Source organism: Bufo gargarizans, chromosome 3, assembly GCF_014858855.1.
Source record: "Bufo gargarizans isolate SCDJY-AF-19 chromosome 3, ASM1485885v1, whole genome shotgun sequence".
NCBI classification, from domain to species: Eukaryota; Metazoa; Chordata; class Amphibia; order Anura; family Bufonidae; genus Bufo; species Bufo gargarizans.
In genome coordinates this window covers 171,192,487-171,209,549 of record NC_058082.1, presented here as the reverse complement: position 1 = coordinate 171,209,549, position 17,063 = coordinate 171,192,487, and the positions used below count along the sequence as shown (strand labels likewise).

Genomic DNA, 17,063 nt, shown 5'->3' with positions numbered 1-17,063 from the left:
AATGACAGGGGGGTGATCAATGACAGGGGGTGATCAGGGAGTGTATATGGGTGATCACCCGCCTGTCATTGATCACCCCCCTGTAAGGCTCCATTCAGACGTCCGTATGCTTTTTGCGGATCCGATCCATGTATCCGTGGATCTTTAAAAATCATACGGGCGTCTGAACGGAGCCTGACAGGGGGGTGATCAATGACAGGGGGGTGATCAGGGAGTCTATATGGGGTGATCAGGGGTGATCAGGGGTTAATAAGGGGTTAATAAGTGACGGGGGGGGGGTGTAGTGTAGTGTAGTGTGGTGTTTGGTGCGACTGTACTGACCTACCTGAGTCCTCTGGTGGTCGATCCTAACAAAAGGGACCACCAGAGGACCAGGTAGGAGGTATATTAGACGCTGTTATGAAAACAGCGTCTAATATACCTGTTAGGGGTTAAAAAATTCGGATCTCCAGCCTGCCAGCGAACGATCGCCGCTGTGATGCTGGAGATCCACTCGCTTACCTTCCGTTCCTGTGAGCGCGCGTGCCTGTGTGCGCGCGTTCACAGGAAATCTCGCGTCTCGCGAGATGACGCATATATGCGTGACTGTGCGCCAGCCTGCCACCTCCGGAACACACATGTGCGTTAGGCGGTCCGGAGGTGGTTAAAGAAACACCATTTTTGATGTCCATATACCATAATATAGCATAAAGAAAAGACTATCTTAGTGATATTAACCCTTTAACCCCTTAAGGAAGTGGCTTAGTTTGGGCCTCAAAGGGGTTGTCCCCTTTTTAAGTGATGTACTATCCTGAGTATCGGCAGGGGTTCAACACCACAAGTAGACAGCTTCATCTACTTTGCAGTGGACTGCTCCTATTGAAGTCAATAAAAGGTGGACACCCCTTTAACTCCATAATTATTCACCAGCCTCAATGGTCACATGCCAACTGGAGACAAATCACTGCTGAAGCCAGTGAATGGCTACAGTGGCGCACATGATGATGGATACGACATCACACTTTTAGTCTACAGGGAAACTGATGCAATGGGGACAAGAACCTAAGCACTAGAATGGAGTTCCAGTGAATAGGTGACGGGCTTTTTTTATGCTAAGCCCTTTTGTGTCATAAATGAAATTACTTTGGGGGTCAGTCAATAGCTTTTACTTTACTTTGTGCTATAATGATGTAGTACCTTTGTTATATAAAATACTGTATGCCTTACAATTGATATGTGTCTTTTTTTCCATTACAGTTTTTTCATGTCCGTGAACTACATTGGTTTGAATATGGCAGATTTAAATTCCTGTATTAATCCAATAGCTCTTTACTTGGTCAGTACAAAATATAAAAACTGCTTCAAGGTAAGATATTCTTGTAGCATCATTCATATTACTTTACAATATTTTATGTATTGTAATAAGCTTTGTTGAATAACATCTCATCATAAGATGAATAAAACAAAACACAGTATAAAAATGCTCCTATCTACCAGGTAACATCACTTGATGTAAAGGATAAAGGTGATGACAGCAAATACTTAAATAGTGGTATGCAGACTGAACTAATTTTAGCACAGATCACCAAATGAAATGCATATTTCTGTGCATTATGGGATCAAAAGACACAAAAGTCATATTGAGGTTTCCTATTATGTTAAAGGATGAGAACATTATACAAGTAAAGTTTTCCCACTCTTGATGTACTGTATCTGATAACATAATACATTTGTAAAAAGATGCAAGCTCTTGTAGGTTAACGAGTAACTACCCTTTAGCAAACCTTTTGATATGTCACATTTTGAGTGCTAAGACCCCTCCCTATCACTACAAAGAGGAGTTAGGCTTATATTACATTACACGATCAGGCAGGCAATTGTCGGGAGGGAAGTGTTACTATCCAGCAATCGCCTTCTTGTCAGTGGAGGAGGCCGCTGCTATTACATGTAGCAATCTACTCCACAGCATTAACAACCGCTCATCCCCATACTTAATAATGGTTTACCGGCAGCAGATTATGATAAGACAGCATGATCTTCTGCTGGTAAACAAGAATTTGTAAGCATGCTTAAAAATCTGGTTTGCCCGATCGTTCATCAGGTAATCGGTGGCAGTATTACACAACCAGAATATCGCTAATGAGTGTTCCTACAGATGATCATTAGCGATAATCTGGCCAACCATCAGCCAGTGTAATACAGCCCTTAAAAGGATTCAGCCAAGTACTATCTCAACTCTTTGCTGGAAACAAAACTGAAGACTATGAAGCCATCTCCATTTCAATCTTCAGCAGCTAGGAGTAAAAGTGTTCACCTGAATGCCTCTAACCAGGGGCATTGCTAGGGTCTCAAAAGATCCGGGGCCCAAGCCCCAATGAATATTGCCCAATTCTCGAGGTCAACCAATGCCCCCCCCCCCAACCCCTCCCCCTACAAACACTAGCAATGAAGACATTTTACTGTACTTGCTATACAGCTATACAGCAGCACGTACCTTTCACATCCAGTGCCTCCCAGGTGACGTCTCCTCGGATGTAGATTTTCTCTGTCATCATCTTCTCCATTCAGTCCTGGACAACTTCTCTCAGCTGCGCCTCGTTTCTGCAGAGTGTGAAACACAGACGCTTAGCTTCCTCACTTTTCTCTACCCCCAAATACTATCCTGAAGAAAAATGAGTGCCCCCCATAGTAATAGTACTCCTCATAGTCAAAACAATAGTAATTCCCTTCTAGAATGCCCTCGTTAGTAATACTGCCCTCTACAGTGCCCCCATTATTGAGTCATATTGAGGTTTCCTATTATGTTAAAGGATGAGAACATTATTCAAGTAAAGTTTTCCCACTCTTGATGTACTGTATCTGATAACATAATACATTTGTAAAAAAGATGCAAGCTCTTGTAGGTTAACGAGTAACTACCCTTTAGCAAACCTTTTGATATGTCACATTTTGAGTGCTAAGACCCCTCCCTATCACTACAAAGAGGAGTTAGGCTTACATTACACGATCAGGCAGGCAATTGTCGGGAGGGAAGTGTTACTATCCAGCAATCGCCTTCTTGTCAGTGGAGGAGGCCGCTGCTATTACATGTAGCAATCTACTCCACAGCATTAACGACCGCTCATCCCCATACTTAATAATGGTTTACCGGCAGCAGATTATGATGAGACAGCATGATCATCGCTAATGAGTGTCCCTACAGATGATCGTTAGCGATAATCTGGCCAACCATCAGCCAGTGTAATACAGCCCTTAAAAGGATTCAGCCAAGTACTATCTCAACTCTCTGCTGGAAACAAAACTGAAGACTATGAAGCCATCTCCATTTCAATCTTCAGCAGCTAGGAGTAAGGCCTCATGCACACGACCGTTTTTTTTTTAAGGTCCGCAAAAACGGGGTCCGTAGGTCCGTGATCCGTGACCGTTTTTTCGTCCGTGGGTCTTCCTTGTCTTTTGGAGGATCCACGGACATGAAAAATGAAAGAAAAAATCTAAGTCAAGTTTGCCATTGAAATGATAGGAAAAAACGGACACGGATCACGGACACGGATCACGGACACGGATGACAATCTTGTGTGCATCCGTGATTTTTCACGGACCCATTGACTTGAATGGGTCCGTGAACCGTTGGCCGTGAAAAAAATAGGACAGGTCATATTTTTTTCACGGCCAGGAAAAACGGATCACGGATGCGGCTGCCAAACGGTGCATTTTCCGATTTTTCCACGGACCCATTGAAAGTAAATGGGTCCGTGAAAAAAAACGGAAAACGGCACAACGGCCACGGATGCACACAACGGTCGTGTGCATGAGGCCTAAAAGTGTTCAGCTGAATGCCTCTAACCAGGGGCATTGCTGGGGTCTCAAAAGATCCGGGTCCCAAGCCCCAATGAATATTGCCCAATTCTCGAGGTCAACCAATGCCCCCCCAACCCCTCCCCCTACAAACACTAGCAATGAAGACATTTTACTGTACTTGCTATACAGCAGCACGTACCTTTCACATCCAGTGCCTCCCAGGTGACGTCTCCTCTGATGTAGATTTTCTCTGTCATCATCTTCTCCATTCAGTCCCGACAACTTCTCTCAGCTGCGCCTCGTTTCTGCAGAGTGTGAAACACAGACGCTTAGCTTCCTCACTTTTCTCTACCCCCAAATACTATCCTGAATAAAAATGAGTGCTCCCCATAGTAATAGTACTCCTCATAGTCTCAACAATAGTAATTCCCTTCTAGAATGCCCTTGTTAGTAATACTGCCCTCTACAGTGCCCCCAACAGTGATAGTGCTCCCCAATAGTGCCTCCATTAGTAGAAGAGGGTATTAAAAATGTCCTTACAGAGCCCCTAGTAGAAATAAGGCCCCCCCCTATTGTTATCCCAGTGGTAATAAAGCTCTCTACAGACCCCCCAGTAGTTATAAGGCCCCCATAATGCTCCTAATATAAATAATGTGGATCTATAATTCCCTCCTATAGAGCCACCAGTAGTAACAAGAATGGCTAATGTCACCTGGATTTAAAATGCCCCCAGTATTTATAATACCCCCTACTGTTATAATGCTCACCCTGAAGTGCCCCAGTATTTATGTTGCCCCTACTGTTATAATGCCCACACAGTGCCCCCAGTATTTATATTGCCCTCTACTATTATAATGCTTGCCTTGAAGTGCCCCAGTATTTATAATGCCCCCTGCAGTGCCCACTGTAATTATATTCCTCAGTTTACTGTCCTCATAAATTATAATTCCTCAGCCCCTCTACCATACAGTCCCATGTAAATAATATTATTTCCATCCTCCGCCATAGAGTCCCATGTAAATACCATCACACCATCTCTCCAGCCGCCACCAATATACAGTCCCATGTAAATAACATCCCTCTCTATCTACAGCCCCTCCAAAATACAGTCCCACGTAAATAACATCACCCCCTCCCCAGCCACATTCAACATAAAGTCCCATGTAAATAAAATCACCCCTCAATATTCAGTCCGATGTAAATAACATCACTCTACCCCACTGTCCCACGTAAATAACTTCAGCCCTAACATACAGTCCCAGTTAAATAACTACAACTCCCAATATTGCTCTGACTCTCACACTGAGTAATCTGCCCCTTGACTTACCTTTCCTCATGTAGCAGACCTTACCACAGCTTCTTCCCAGGACTTCTCTTCACTGCTGAGACGTCAAATGATGGTGACATCATTGCAGGTCCTACTCCTTTTCAGCTACTGCATTTAGAACTGATCACATGGACTGTGATGTCATCACAGGTCCTTCCGCTCTTGCAAGGCATTAGATTCAATTGTATTGCCCTTCTGAGGATGGCAATACAGTTGGATCTATCTGGCAGGCAGGACATTCGGAGCTTGGGAAAAAACATCAGGGGCCCAGGCCCCGAATGTTTTAACCTAGCAATGCCCTTGCCTCTAACTCCTCGTTTTAGTGATCAGTATGTCGTTATGACACATCAAAAGTTTGGGCAAAGTGTGCCTACTCTGTAACAACATGATGCCGAAAAAGAGATACCAGACCCTATAAATCCTTCCTGACCAGACTCATCTGTAGCAGCTACCCATTTCAAACAACCTAGTGTAGATAACTTGAAATAGTATGTGTTTATCCCTTTAATGACCACTAATACGCCTTTTTGTGGAAGTTATTAAGGGGCCTTATTCTAGGCGACATAGTCTAAGCACTGCAGTGAAAAGTAGGAGCTCAGCTCTTGTATGACAGCCGGCTCCTGGTCCAACAGATCAGATCATCAGAAGTGCAGATACTGGCCGTTTAACCCTTTTGATGCTGCCAAGGGATCTAAGTGGTTTCAGAGGGTGGGGGCTCCCTTGTCCCACAAATGTCTTGGGATGCAGCGAAGCAAAAGCATATTTAATAAAAACAAACAAAAAAAGTAATAAAATGAACAAAAGTAGTAAAATGCAAAAAAATAACTATATGTATTTGGTATATCGCTGTAATTGTACTGACCCAGGGAGTCAAGTTATCATGTTATTTGTGATGCAAAGTGAATGTCACAAAAATGACAACGTAAATAGTTTTTTTATCTATTCATCCAACTACTATTTGTCCCGCAAAAAAACATGCCCTCATAATGCTACAGTATATTGAGGGAAAAATCTAAAAGTTATTGCACCCGATGACACGTGGTTCGGCTCAGTGTTAGGGCCCATTCACACGACCGTATGAACGGATCCGCATCCCTTCCGCATTTTTGCGGATGGTATGCGGATCCATTCACTTCTATGGGCTCTGAAAAGATGCGGACAGCACACCGTGTGCTGTCCGCATCCGTAGTTCTGTTCCGTGGATCCGCAAAAATAAACTCACATGTCCTATAGTTGTCCGCATTAAACGTTCTGTAGCCCCATTTAAGTCTATGGTTCCGCAAAAATGCAGATCATACGGGGGTGCTTCCGTATGTTATCACGGAAGAACGGATCCGCATATTTGCGGATCCGCAAAACACATACGGTCGTCTGAATGAGGCCTTTTAGTCAGGGAGAGCTGTGCTGTAGAAGGGACAGATAGTGTAGGGAATTGATTCAATAGAATTTTATTTTTTTGTTAGGAAGGGTTGGTGTTAGAGACCCAAAAGTCCTTTTAAGGACTATTGTTGTGTTAGGCAGCGATATATATTTTGAGCGCAACCTGCGTTAAATTGCGTGCAATTGTAAAGACCCAAAAGTCCTTTTAAGGACTATTGTTGCATTTGGCAGCAATATATATTTTTTGCACAACCTGCGCTAAATTGCGTGCAATTGTTTGGCCGCTGCATTACCGCTGAGACATTACCTGCGCTACATCTCCAGTATAATGTTAGCGCATCCGAAATATCAGTGAAATTCAGTGTAATTTTTTTGCACATGCACTTTTAAAACCTGTGCTACTGTACGTGTGACATACTTGCAAGCATATATACCATTTAATATGCAGAAGGCGAGCAGTAAGGGACAGGGAAGTGGCTGTGTTGCTGATCGTGCACGCAGAGGCCGTGGCCCTGTACGCAGTGAAACTGTGCCTGCTGCTAGAGCACAAGAAACACACTCATCCACAATACCTAGCTTCATGTCCCAGTTTGCAGGGCGGTGCAGGACACCACTCTCGACGTCACACCAGTGCGACCAGGTGGTCGGTTGGATTGCAGCAGATAATGCTTCCAGTCGGTTAAGCACCACCCTGTCTTACACAAAGTCAAGTCTCAGTAGCCATGAGTCTGGACAACAGAATCCTCTCCCTGATCCTCCTTCCTCCCACCATGGAGAGTCTTGGCAAATAAGTGATCCCGCACTCGGCTATTCCGAGGAGCTCTTTGTTGTTAGGTCAACAAGCCAGGAGGATGAGCATAGTAAGGAAGTGACAGAGGAGGTGGTGGATGATGAAGTCACTGACCCAACCTGGGAAGGTGGCAAGCCGAGCGAGGACAGCATTACAGAGTGGGAGGGATCCGCAGCACCGCAACAGGCTGGAAAAGGCAGTGGGGTGGCAAAAGGGAGAAGGCGGGCCACACCAAACAGGCCTGCAACTGTTACCCAGAGCACCCTCTTGCGGCAATCTCCCTTGCCAAGGGGTAGGTGTTCCACAGTCTGGCGTTTTTTTGAGGAAAGTGCGGACGATAAAAGAATTGTCATTTGCAACCTGCGCCGTACTAAAATGAGCAGGGGCGTGAACACTAGCAACGTTACCACTACCAGCATGATCTGCCACATGGCATCAAAGCACCGTAATAGGTGGGCCAAACGCCTGGGTCCACAACCAGTGTCGGCGGGTCACACCACTGCCTCCTCTTCCCCTGTGTTACGTGCTGGCCAATCCCCTGTCCAAGGCACAGGCACGGATGCCTCCCGTTCTGCACCTGGACCTTCGCAAGCACCATCAGCTAGCACATCCACTTCTGTGTTTCAGCGCAGCTTACAGATGTCCATACCCCAGGCCTTGGAACGAAAGCGCAAATACCCAGCCACCTACCCACAGGCCATAGCACTAAATGCGTCCCTTTCAAAATTTGGAAATGTTGCCATTTAGGCTTGCGTAAACAAAGGCTTTCCGCAGCATGATTGTAGTGGCCGCCCCTCATTACTCAGTCCCCAGCCGCCACTATTTTGCCCGATGTGCTGTCCCCGTCTTACACCAGCAAGTGCCCCGTAACATCACCCATGCCATGACCAAGGCAGTTATTGAGAAGCTCCACTCAACGACTTTGCATGTGGAACAGCTGGAAATGGGGGAAGACACAGGGTGATAGCCAGACCACCCTCATTTCATCTTATTAGCGCAAATTGGATGATGATGATGAGGAGGAGGAGCAGGAGACGGTTGCCTGTGCTACAAAGTGTAGTACCCATAGCAGGTTTATTTTGTCTGTTTAGCATGGATTGGGCAGAAGAGGAGGAAGAGAATGAGGAGTTTGAGAGTCATCCTTCTGATGAGGACAGCAAAGTCTTGTCTGTTGGGACTCTGGCACACATGGCTGACCTTATGTTATGCTGCCTTTCCCGTGACCCTTTGTTCACACTTCTCGCCAGTCCCCCCGCCCCCCGCTACAAAGATAACTTCTCATCTCTCATTCCTGTGGTGGAGAGGAAGAGCAAAATGGTGCAATACCAGAAGGTCCTTGTGGAAAAATTGCTCCCAAAACTTTCAGCTGACAACGCTGGTGGCAGAGTATGTAGTTCCTTGGGCAGCTGAGGGGGGGAGTTTAGGGGAACACACAGCAGTTCCAACAGAGGCAGGGCAACACTTTCCAAGGCCTGGGACACCAGGGACACGGCCTACTGTCACAAGGAGGGAAACATTTTGGAAGATGGTGGACTACGTAGCAGACTGTGTTTGCGTTCTCAATGATCCCTGTGTGCCTTACAACTATGAGGGGTCCAAGCTGGACACGTGGCACAAACTGGCGCTCTACGCCTTGGAGGTGCTGGCCTGTCCTGCCGCCAGCGTTTTGTCAGAGCGGGTATTTAATGCTGCTGGTGGCTTAATACTGATATGCGCATCCGCCTGTCAACTGAAAATGCTGACCGGTTGATTCTTATCAAAATGAATAAGGTCTGGATTGCCCCGACTCCTCTACTCCAGCAGAGGAAAGCGACTGAACATAAAGGCACTTTAAATGTGGCTTTTATGGTGTATTGAATATTCCCATGAACCCCTTTACCCACAAACAAGGGTATATGGTTCAATCTTCCTTTTCTCGTCCTCCTCCTCCTCCATCATATCAACATGCTTATTAGGCTGCCCTCGATGGTCAGCTCAGCAGCAGGCCCTCGCCGATAATTTTTTCCATGGTCAGGCACTCGCCCCTAATTTTAGAGAGTCGGCTCACCAGCAGACACTCAACCATAATTTTTTCGATGGTCAGCTCAGCAACAGGCCCTCAACCATAATTTTTTCGATGGTCAGCTCAGCGTAGCAACTCGCCCCTAATGTTTTAGAGAGTCAGCTCAGCAGCAGACCCTCACTCCTAATGTTTTAGATGGTCAGCTCAGCAGCAGGCTCTCGCCCATAATGTTTTAAATGGTCAGCTCAGCAGCAGGCCCTCGCCCATAATGTTTTAGATGGTCAACTCAGCAGCAGGCCCTTGCCCATAATGTTTTAGATGATCAGCTCAGCAGCAGGCCCTCACCCTTAATTTATTACATGGTCAGATCGGCAGCAGGCCTTCATCCCTAATGTTTTAGATGGTCAGCTCAGCAGCAGGACCTCAGCAACAGGCCCTCGCCCATGATGTTTTAGATGGTCAGATCAGTGGCAGGCACTCAACCCTAATGTTTTAGAGAGTAAGCTCAGCAGCAGGCCCTCACCCCTAATGTTTTAGATGGTCAGATCAGCAGTAGGCCCTCGCCCCTATTGTTTTAGAGGGTCACCAGCAGGCCCTTGCTCCTAATGTTTTTAAGGGTCACTAGCAGGCCATCAATCATAATTTTTCAAGGGTGTGTATGATGCCCTCCTTTATGTGTAATAAAGGGTGTATTGGAGTGCCGGTTTCTTTGTAATTTTGGCAGCCCTTTCACTTAGTGCATAGGCTTTATGAGTGTAGGAGTCCCACTACCTGAACAATTGTACCTCAATGTGAATGAGGCCCTACTTTATGTAATATACAGCAGTGGCGTAGCTATCAGGGAAGCAGGGGAAGCGACTGCTTCAGGTCCCAAGCTCAGAAGGGGCCCCATAGCAGTATTGAATGTTTCATTAGATCTAGGGCTGCCCCTACTCACAACTGCTGCACCTTATAGAAGCAGATGCCACTTACTGCAGCAGTGCTGGAGCTCCTCCGACTAAAGGTCCTTACTCAGTGAAGAGCAGATACAGTATAATTGCCATCTTCTCCTCCTCCTATGGCTGTTCTCATGCTGGGATCTGCAGTACTAGCACATGGCTTACCAGTTCTGTTTTCTATTGGCATTGCCTGATGTGAATTATGCCTCACACAAAAGAGCTCCCAGAAGACCTACGATTAAGAATTGTTGACTTGCATAAAGCTGGAATGGGTATCTCCAAAAGCCTTGCTGTTCATCAGTCCATGGTAAGACAAATTGTCTATAAATGGAGAAAGTTCAGCACTGCTGCTACTCTCCCTAGGAGTGGCCGTCCTGTAAAGATGACTGCAAGAGCACAGGGTAGACAGCTCAATGAGGTGAAGAAAAATCCTAGAGTGTCAGCTAAAGACTTACAAAAGTCTCTGGCATATACTAACATCCCTGTTAGCGAATCTATGATACGTAAAACACTAAACAAGAATGGATTTCATGGGAGGATACCACAGAGGAAGCCACTACTGTCCAAAAATATTCTGTGGACAGATGAAACCAAAGTTGAGTTGTTTGGAAGAAACACACACCACCATGTGTGGAGAAAAAGAGGCACAGCACACCAAAATCAAAACCTCATCCCAACTGTGAAGTATGGTGGTGGGGGCATCATGGTTTGGGGCTGCTTTGCTGCATCAGGGCCTGGACGGATTGCTATCATCTAAGGAAAAATGAATTCCCCATTTGTCCACCAGCTGAAGCTCAACAGAAGATGGGTGTTGCAACAGGACAATGACTCAAAGCATAGAAGTAAATCAACAACAGAATGGCTTAAACAGATGAAAATACGCCTTCTGGAGTGGCCCAGTCAGAGTCCTGACCTCAACCCTATTGAGATGCTGTGGCATGACCTCAATAAAGCGATTCACACCAGACATCCCAAGAATATTGCTGAACTGAAACAGTTCTGTGAAGAGGAATGGTCAAGAATTACTCCTGACCGTTGCTCACGTCTGTTCTGCAACTACAGGAAACGTTTGGTTGAAGTTATTGCTGCCAAAGGAGGTTCAACCAGTTATTAAATCCAAGGGTTCACATACTTTTTTCCACCTGCAATGTTAATGTTTACATGGTATGTTTATTAAAAACATGGTAACATTTAATTATTTGTGTGTTATTAGTTTAAGCAGACTGTGATTGACTTAGATGAAGATCAGATCACATTTTATGACCAATTTGTGCAGAAATTCATATCATTCCAAAGGGTTCACATACTTTTTCTTGCAACTGTAACTACTTGTATGTTCATGTGTGTGTAATGTGTGTGTGTATATATATATATATATATATATATATATATTCAGTATATATGTCCATATATGTGGTGCGTATGTGAGTCTGTCGATGCATGTTGTGAGTGTGTCCATGTATGTGGTGAGTGCTTGTATGAGCCTCTAGAAGCTAGGGGGCATCTAAAAATTCTTACCATGATCATGCAGATTATTATTATTTTTTACAGTAAGACTATGACTTTCCCTTGTATAGCTGAATTGTTAAATACATGTAAAAGGGATTGCATGTCTTGTTTTTAAACCCTTCCCCATGTATGTATTTTGGGTAGTGTTGATCAAGCACCAAAGTGTTTGGGTGCTCAAGTAGAACACCTCGGGATGCTCGGGTGCTCTACCGAGAACCCGAGCACAATAGAAGTCAATGGGAGAACCTGAGCATTAAACCAGGTACATGATATGATATATGATTTGCAGGGTGCTGTTGCATTGTCTTTTTTTCTATGGGTCCGTATATGATCCACAAAAAATATGGATCAGATGTTGGCAAAAATCACAGTTGTGTGCATGATATTGGGTTCCCATAGAGCATAGGAGGCTTGGAAGAATAGCTGTTATTCAACTGTGTGACTCATTGAGTTGGGACAAAAGAAAAGTTCCCAAGCCTCTTATGTGATTCATCTCCATATATATTTATAGCACAGGTTAATGTTACTATGCCCCATCCTACTTTGGAAATATCATTGCACCAAATGGACTTCTCATAAGGTACAGTGCATATATGGATGCATTTTTAATACATTTTTTATATTTTCTGTTTTTCAGTCATGTTTATGCTGTTGGTGTCAACCCAAAGATTTAACAAATCTGGAAGATAAACCATCCTGTATTAAGTTCAAAGGCAATGAACATGCATATGAAACATTCAACCAAGCAGATAAATCGATTCTCCATGAAACGGAAGTCTCTTCTGATATGTTGGTCCTCTGAAGGTTCAGGACTAAAAGCACACTATGAACACCCAAAACACAACTCAAGTGTTGTATCAGCACTTAAGCAAATCCATCTAGGTTTAATAATACTGACTAAAAAAAAGTTGTAAATGCATGTGAAATACTGTCAAGCGTCTTGAGCCCAAGAAAATGTTTATCAACAGGTTTTTGGGGGGTTGGTTGGGGGTTATAGGTGATATAGTTGAATATATACTTTAATATTTACTATTCCTCAACAAAACACACAACTAAACATTCGTAAGTTGTCCTATTTGATAAAACAAACAGTGTCAGCACTTTGAAAAATGTATCTGTTGCTTGAGTTATTGGTATACATTTTATGGCTGACAGAAAATAAATTCTAGAGATTTTTTTTATTTTGACATAATGACTAGACATGGCCACCATAGGTGAAAATTTATCAAAGGTTTGACACTACTATTGTGGAGAAAAAAGTCGCAAATCGTGCTACACACTATATTTTCTCCAGAATTTGTGACTCTTAAAGGTTCTTGACACTTTTCAAAAGTGTTGAGAAAAGGGGTGGGGCTTAGCAGCAAGGGACAGGGTTTGGCAAGGCCCTCCAGATTTACTATATCTTACACCAGAAACTGGCATAAGTTATAGCTCAAATCTGCATCAGCTCCTAGCTGGCGTAGACTTGAGTTTCTGGCACATGGACTGCAAAAGATGTGCCTAATTTATTATTTACCTGCCTCTTAATTAATTAGGTGCATCTTACTACAGCACAGGGAGATCAAGACTGGCGTATGGGAATGCCAGTCTTGATAAATTTCCCCACAAATTTTTAAGGTAACCTATAACTAAGAAATTCCCTTTTTCATTTAGGAACCTTAAAGGAGTTGTCCAGTATTTTACTATTGCTAGTCTATCCTCAGGGTAGGCCTTAATATCTGATCGTGGGGGCCTCACACCCCACATTCCCCCCCCCCCCAGATCAGCTGTTCTACAGTAGCTCTGGTATTGAAAAGGGGTACCAGAACTTCAATGGTCCAACCACTGTGTAGTGGATGGAGCTAGTTACTGCAATGCTGCTCCCATTGAAATGAACTGGATCAGTAGTTAGTTCCATCCACTACAGAATTGACCGAGCCGTGCAGTTCCAGCACCAGAGCTACCAGAAAATAGCTGATTAGCATGAGTGCGAGGTGTCAGACCCTGCCTATTAGATATTGATGGCCTATCCTGAGGATAAACCAAAAATGGAAAAATCCTGGACAACCCATTTTAAATTCCCTTAATAACAGAGACAAAAATAGATGCAAAATCGGTAACAGAGCCCCCCATTTACCAGGTGTTTTATTATAATGTCTTTTCATGTGGCACAGGGTTCTTTGGATCAAACTTCTACCAATGACAATATCTAGTATATATAACTGTCAAACAATCATTTGTTTGAAACACTAGATCAAGATACATGTCATCGTCCTGTTGGGATGACGAAACACAAGACATTTCTTAAATGGAAAGTTACAGAACGTTACATGTATTACCACTATAAGATAACAATTATCTGCTGAGGAACATCTTTAAATGTGAGAGAGCAGCCAATCAGCATTGGCAAATACATCTGGTGATACTAGAACGCCGACAGCAAGTGATAGTTCCTTTTAAGATGGATGCCAGGCAAAGCATGTCCCTAAAACTGGATTTCCATTGCTGTTTTTGTTTAAGTTTAGAATGTACAAAGGAAGGTTCTCACCATATACTCTAAATGTGCCCATGCGTGCCTATTAGCCAGGCCAACCAGTAAACGTCAGTATCCCACTAAAAGGAAAGTATTAAAGACTATGCTGTTCCGTCTACTGTAGTTCAGTACAAAAACACATAACATAAAGTGTTTTATTTTTATTTTTTGGTAGCGCAAAGATAACAAATGTCACACCATAGTATTCATCATAGTCATCCATTAAATAGATACAACATGGGCTTTTATGATGTATCAGTATAGCATATATCCATCACAGCCTCCATTTAACATAGAAATTGGGAGCTTTTCCTGGAGTAAGCATATACAAAGGACAAAAACACAATGTGAACATGGACTAGCTCTGTTTTTAGATGCTATTGGGAGTTATTTGCAACCAATACTTCAACGCTTCATGGGCATCTTATAGATGTCCTCACTTTACGTGCCTATGTTTGATGTCATCTGCATTTTCAATTATAGTTTTTTTTTGCATATTTCTACCGTAGAACAGAATAAAGATGAAATTCTTATTATTGGTCATATCAGCCAAACGAATTGTGTCTTTGAAATGAGCAAAAATATTTATCTATTATGAAACAAATGAAAATATTGTATTATTTGTAGAGGATTCAGTGGCTCAGCAGTGGACTACAGCTGGTATGTAATGTATTTGTGCCACAATTATGTTATGTATTTTATATTTGTACAGATGCATTTTATACTCAAAACGGGTAACCACAAAATGGCATTGTTATTTTTCATAGAATAATTTACATTGTATATTATTATGTTATATATTGAAGAAAATTCATTTAGGTAAGGAAATCAAATATGTGTCTTTATATAGAACTTTTATAATGCAACATATGCAAATTTATTAAAATGTCCAATAAAGCTATTTTAGTTATTGTCTGTGTTCCTTTTTATCAGTCATTTGGCATTATGGTATAATATACAGGAGATGAGGGATTTGTTTCATATGTTTTTAAAGGAGTAAATTGTGGTATGTATTAATATTGGGATACATTGGAGCCGCAACTGTCCAGGGGTAAGCATAATCACCACCATTGGTTCAGTCACACTCCGGAGTATGTAAAATATATCCTAAGGCCTCCTGCACACGAACGTGTGCGCTCCGTGGCTGTATTGCAGACCGCATTTCCGGATCCGCAATACACGGGCACCGTTCCGTGTGCATTCCGAGCTTTTAGTTGGTACATGTAATATTAAAATACCAGCGTTAGGGCTCATACACATGACCATATCTATTTTGAATTCCACAGTTCGCTGATCCGCAAAGCACAGATACCGGCGGAGTACATGCCTCCATTTCTTTTTTAACTCCTGCAGAAATGTCCTATACTTGTTCGCAAAATGTACAAGTATAGGACATGTTCTATCTTTTTGTGGGGCCACGGAAAGGACATATGAATGCAGACAACACACAGTGTGCGATTCACATCTCTGCAGCCCTATTAAAATTAATGGGTCCATATGCAGTCCGCAAAAAATGCAGATCGGATGTGGACAGAACATACAGTCATGAGCCCTTAATGGAGTAATTTTGCATTGTAACAAACTTCTGTTATCTAGTATCTCTGGTGTAATAAAAGTCTAATACAGTAATTGACATAGAATATCTACTATTCACTTAACAGATATTTGGACATTACTGAAGAATCTGTGATGAGAACTGAACTTCCAAATAGATGGAAAGCATATCTCTTATCTAAAATACTTAATCTGTCACCATATACCTGAAAATTAATCTAAATTATTTTTTAGATGTGTGCTTGCCTGTTGATTCCAACACACGTTGCCCTATCTTGATCAATCGCCCTGTTGCAGAGAAATTCATGTTTTTTATTGTATGCAAATGACCTGTTTGGTGAAATGAATATTTCATCATTGCAGCTTAGCACCCTTTTCCTGATGGCTGTGCCCCCCTCCCCCAATGCGGTGTCAACCCAATCATGCATGCCCCTGAACTCCCACACCTGCATGTTTTCTTTGGCGATCAGCACTTGCGCAGTACAAGCCTGAAGGTTGCCAGGCAGAAGAAATCTGTACTGTGCATGCGCCAAAGAAGAAACATCGGCAGTGTCCAACAGGGGTGCCTCGATCACATGAGTAAAATTATTTCTGGGGGGGCCAACTACTTGCAAATATTATCTTCTCATACAGTGGCAGACATCACCAAGATGAGTGTTTATGGGGGTCTCTGCAGTGACTTTGAGAAGGTAGATCCTAGGGGAAGGATGACACTGGATGACTTGAATCTGTACCTAGAAGCTATATGAGACTCCTGAGGCATCTATGATAATAAACGGGTAGTTTGCCAAATAATCTATAGAGTTTTTATATGAACATAGGCTGGCTGATATGCTGTATGCTGCCTATCTATGCAGACAGTGTACTGTATTGTGTGCAATTTGTGTTAGTGGTGGAGGACTAGGGGCCCATCTTGCTCAGAGGTCTATAGGGGGATTCATCTGTTCCCCTGAGGGCAAGTCCGAGCCTGGTTATTGGTATATAAACAGTACAGATTCCTTCTGAAATAACCAACATATGGCCAGCATAAAAGCTTGTGTAATGTAGCTTATTTTCTTCTAAACTGATGTCTAAATGGGTCCAAAATTTGTATGGTTAAGTCTATATTCTGTATTATAGTTAAAAGCTATGTTATATACAGTGCCCACAACAAAATAGATTCAAGCATTCCACAAATGTTATGATACACAAATTAGGTCTATTTAGAAAAAAAAAAAAAAGAAAGCAAGCTGAGATCGAAAATAAAGTTGGAAAACAAACTCTGATGGCCACCC

The 17,063-nt window shown here is 43.0% G+C and overlaps 1 protein-coding gene across 1 annotated transcript in view; it reads left to right on the top strand.

Annotated features, from left to right (window-relative positions):
• The window catches only part of EDNRB (endothelin receptor type B), a 296,607-nt gene extending 281,457 nt beyond the window's left edge, over positions 1 to 15,150 (top strand). The window contains exons 8-9 of the mRNA XM_044285218.1: positions 1,237 to 1,345; positions 12,361 to 15,150. Of these exons, the coding sequence (XP_044141153.1) occupies positions 1,237 to 1,345; positions 12,361 to 12,525 (274 nt within the window). The 3' untranslated portion in view covers positions 12,526 to 15,150. The remainder of the gene's footprint in view (positions 1 to 1,236; positions 1,346 to 12,360) is intronic.
• The last annotated feature ends 1,913 nt before the right edge of the window (positions 15,151 to 17,063 follow it).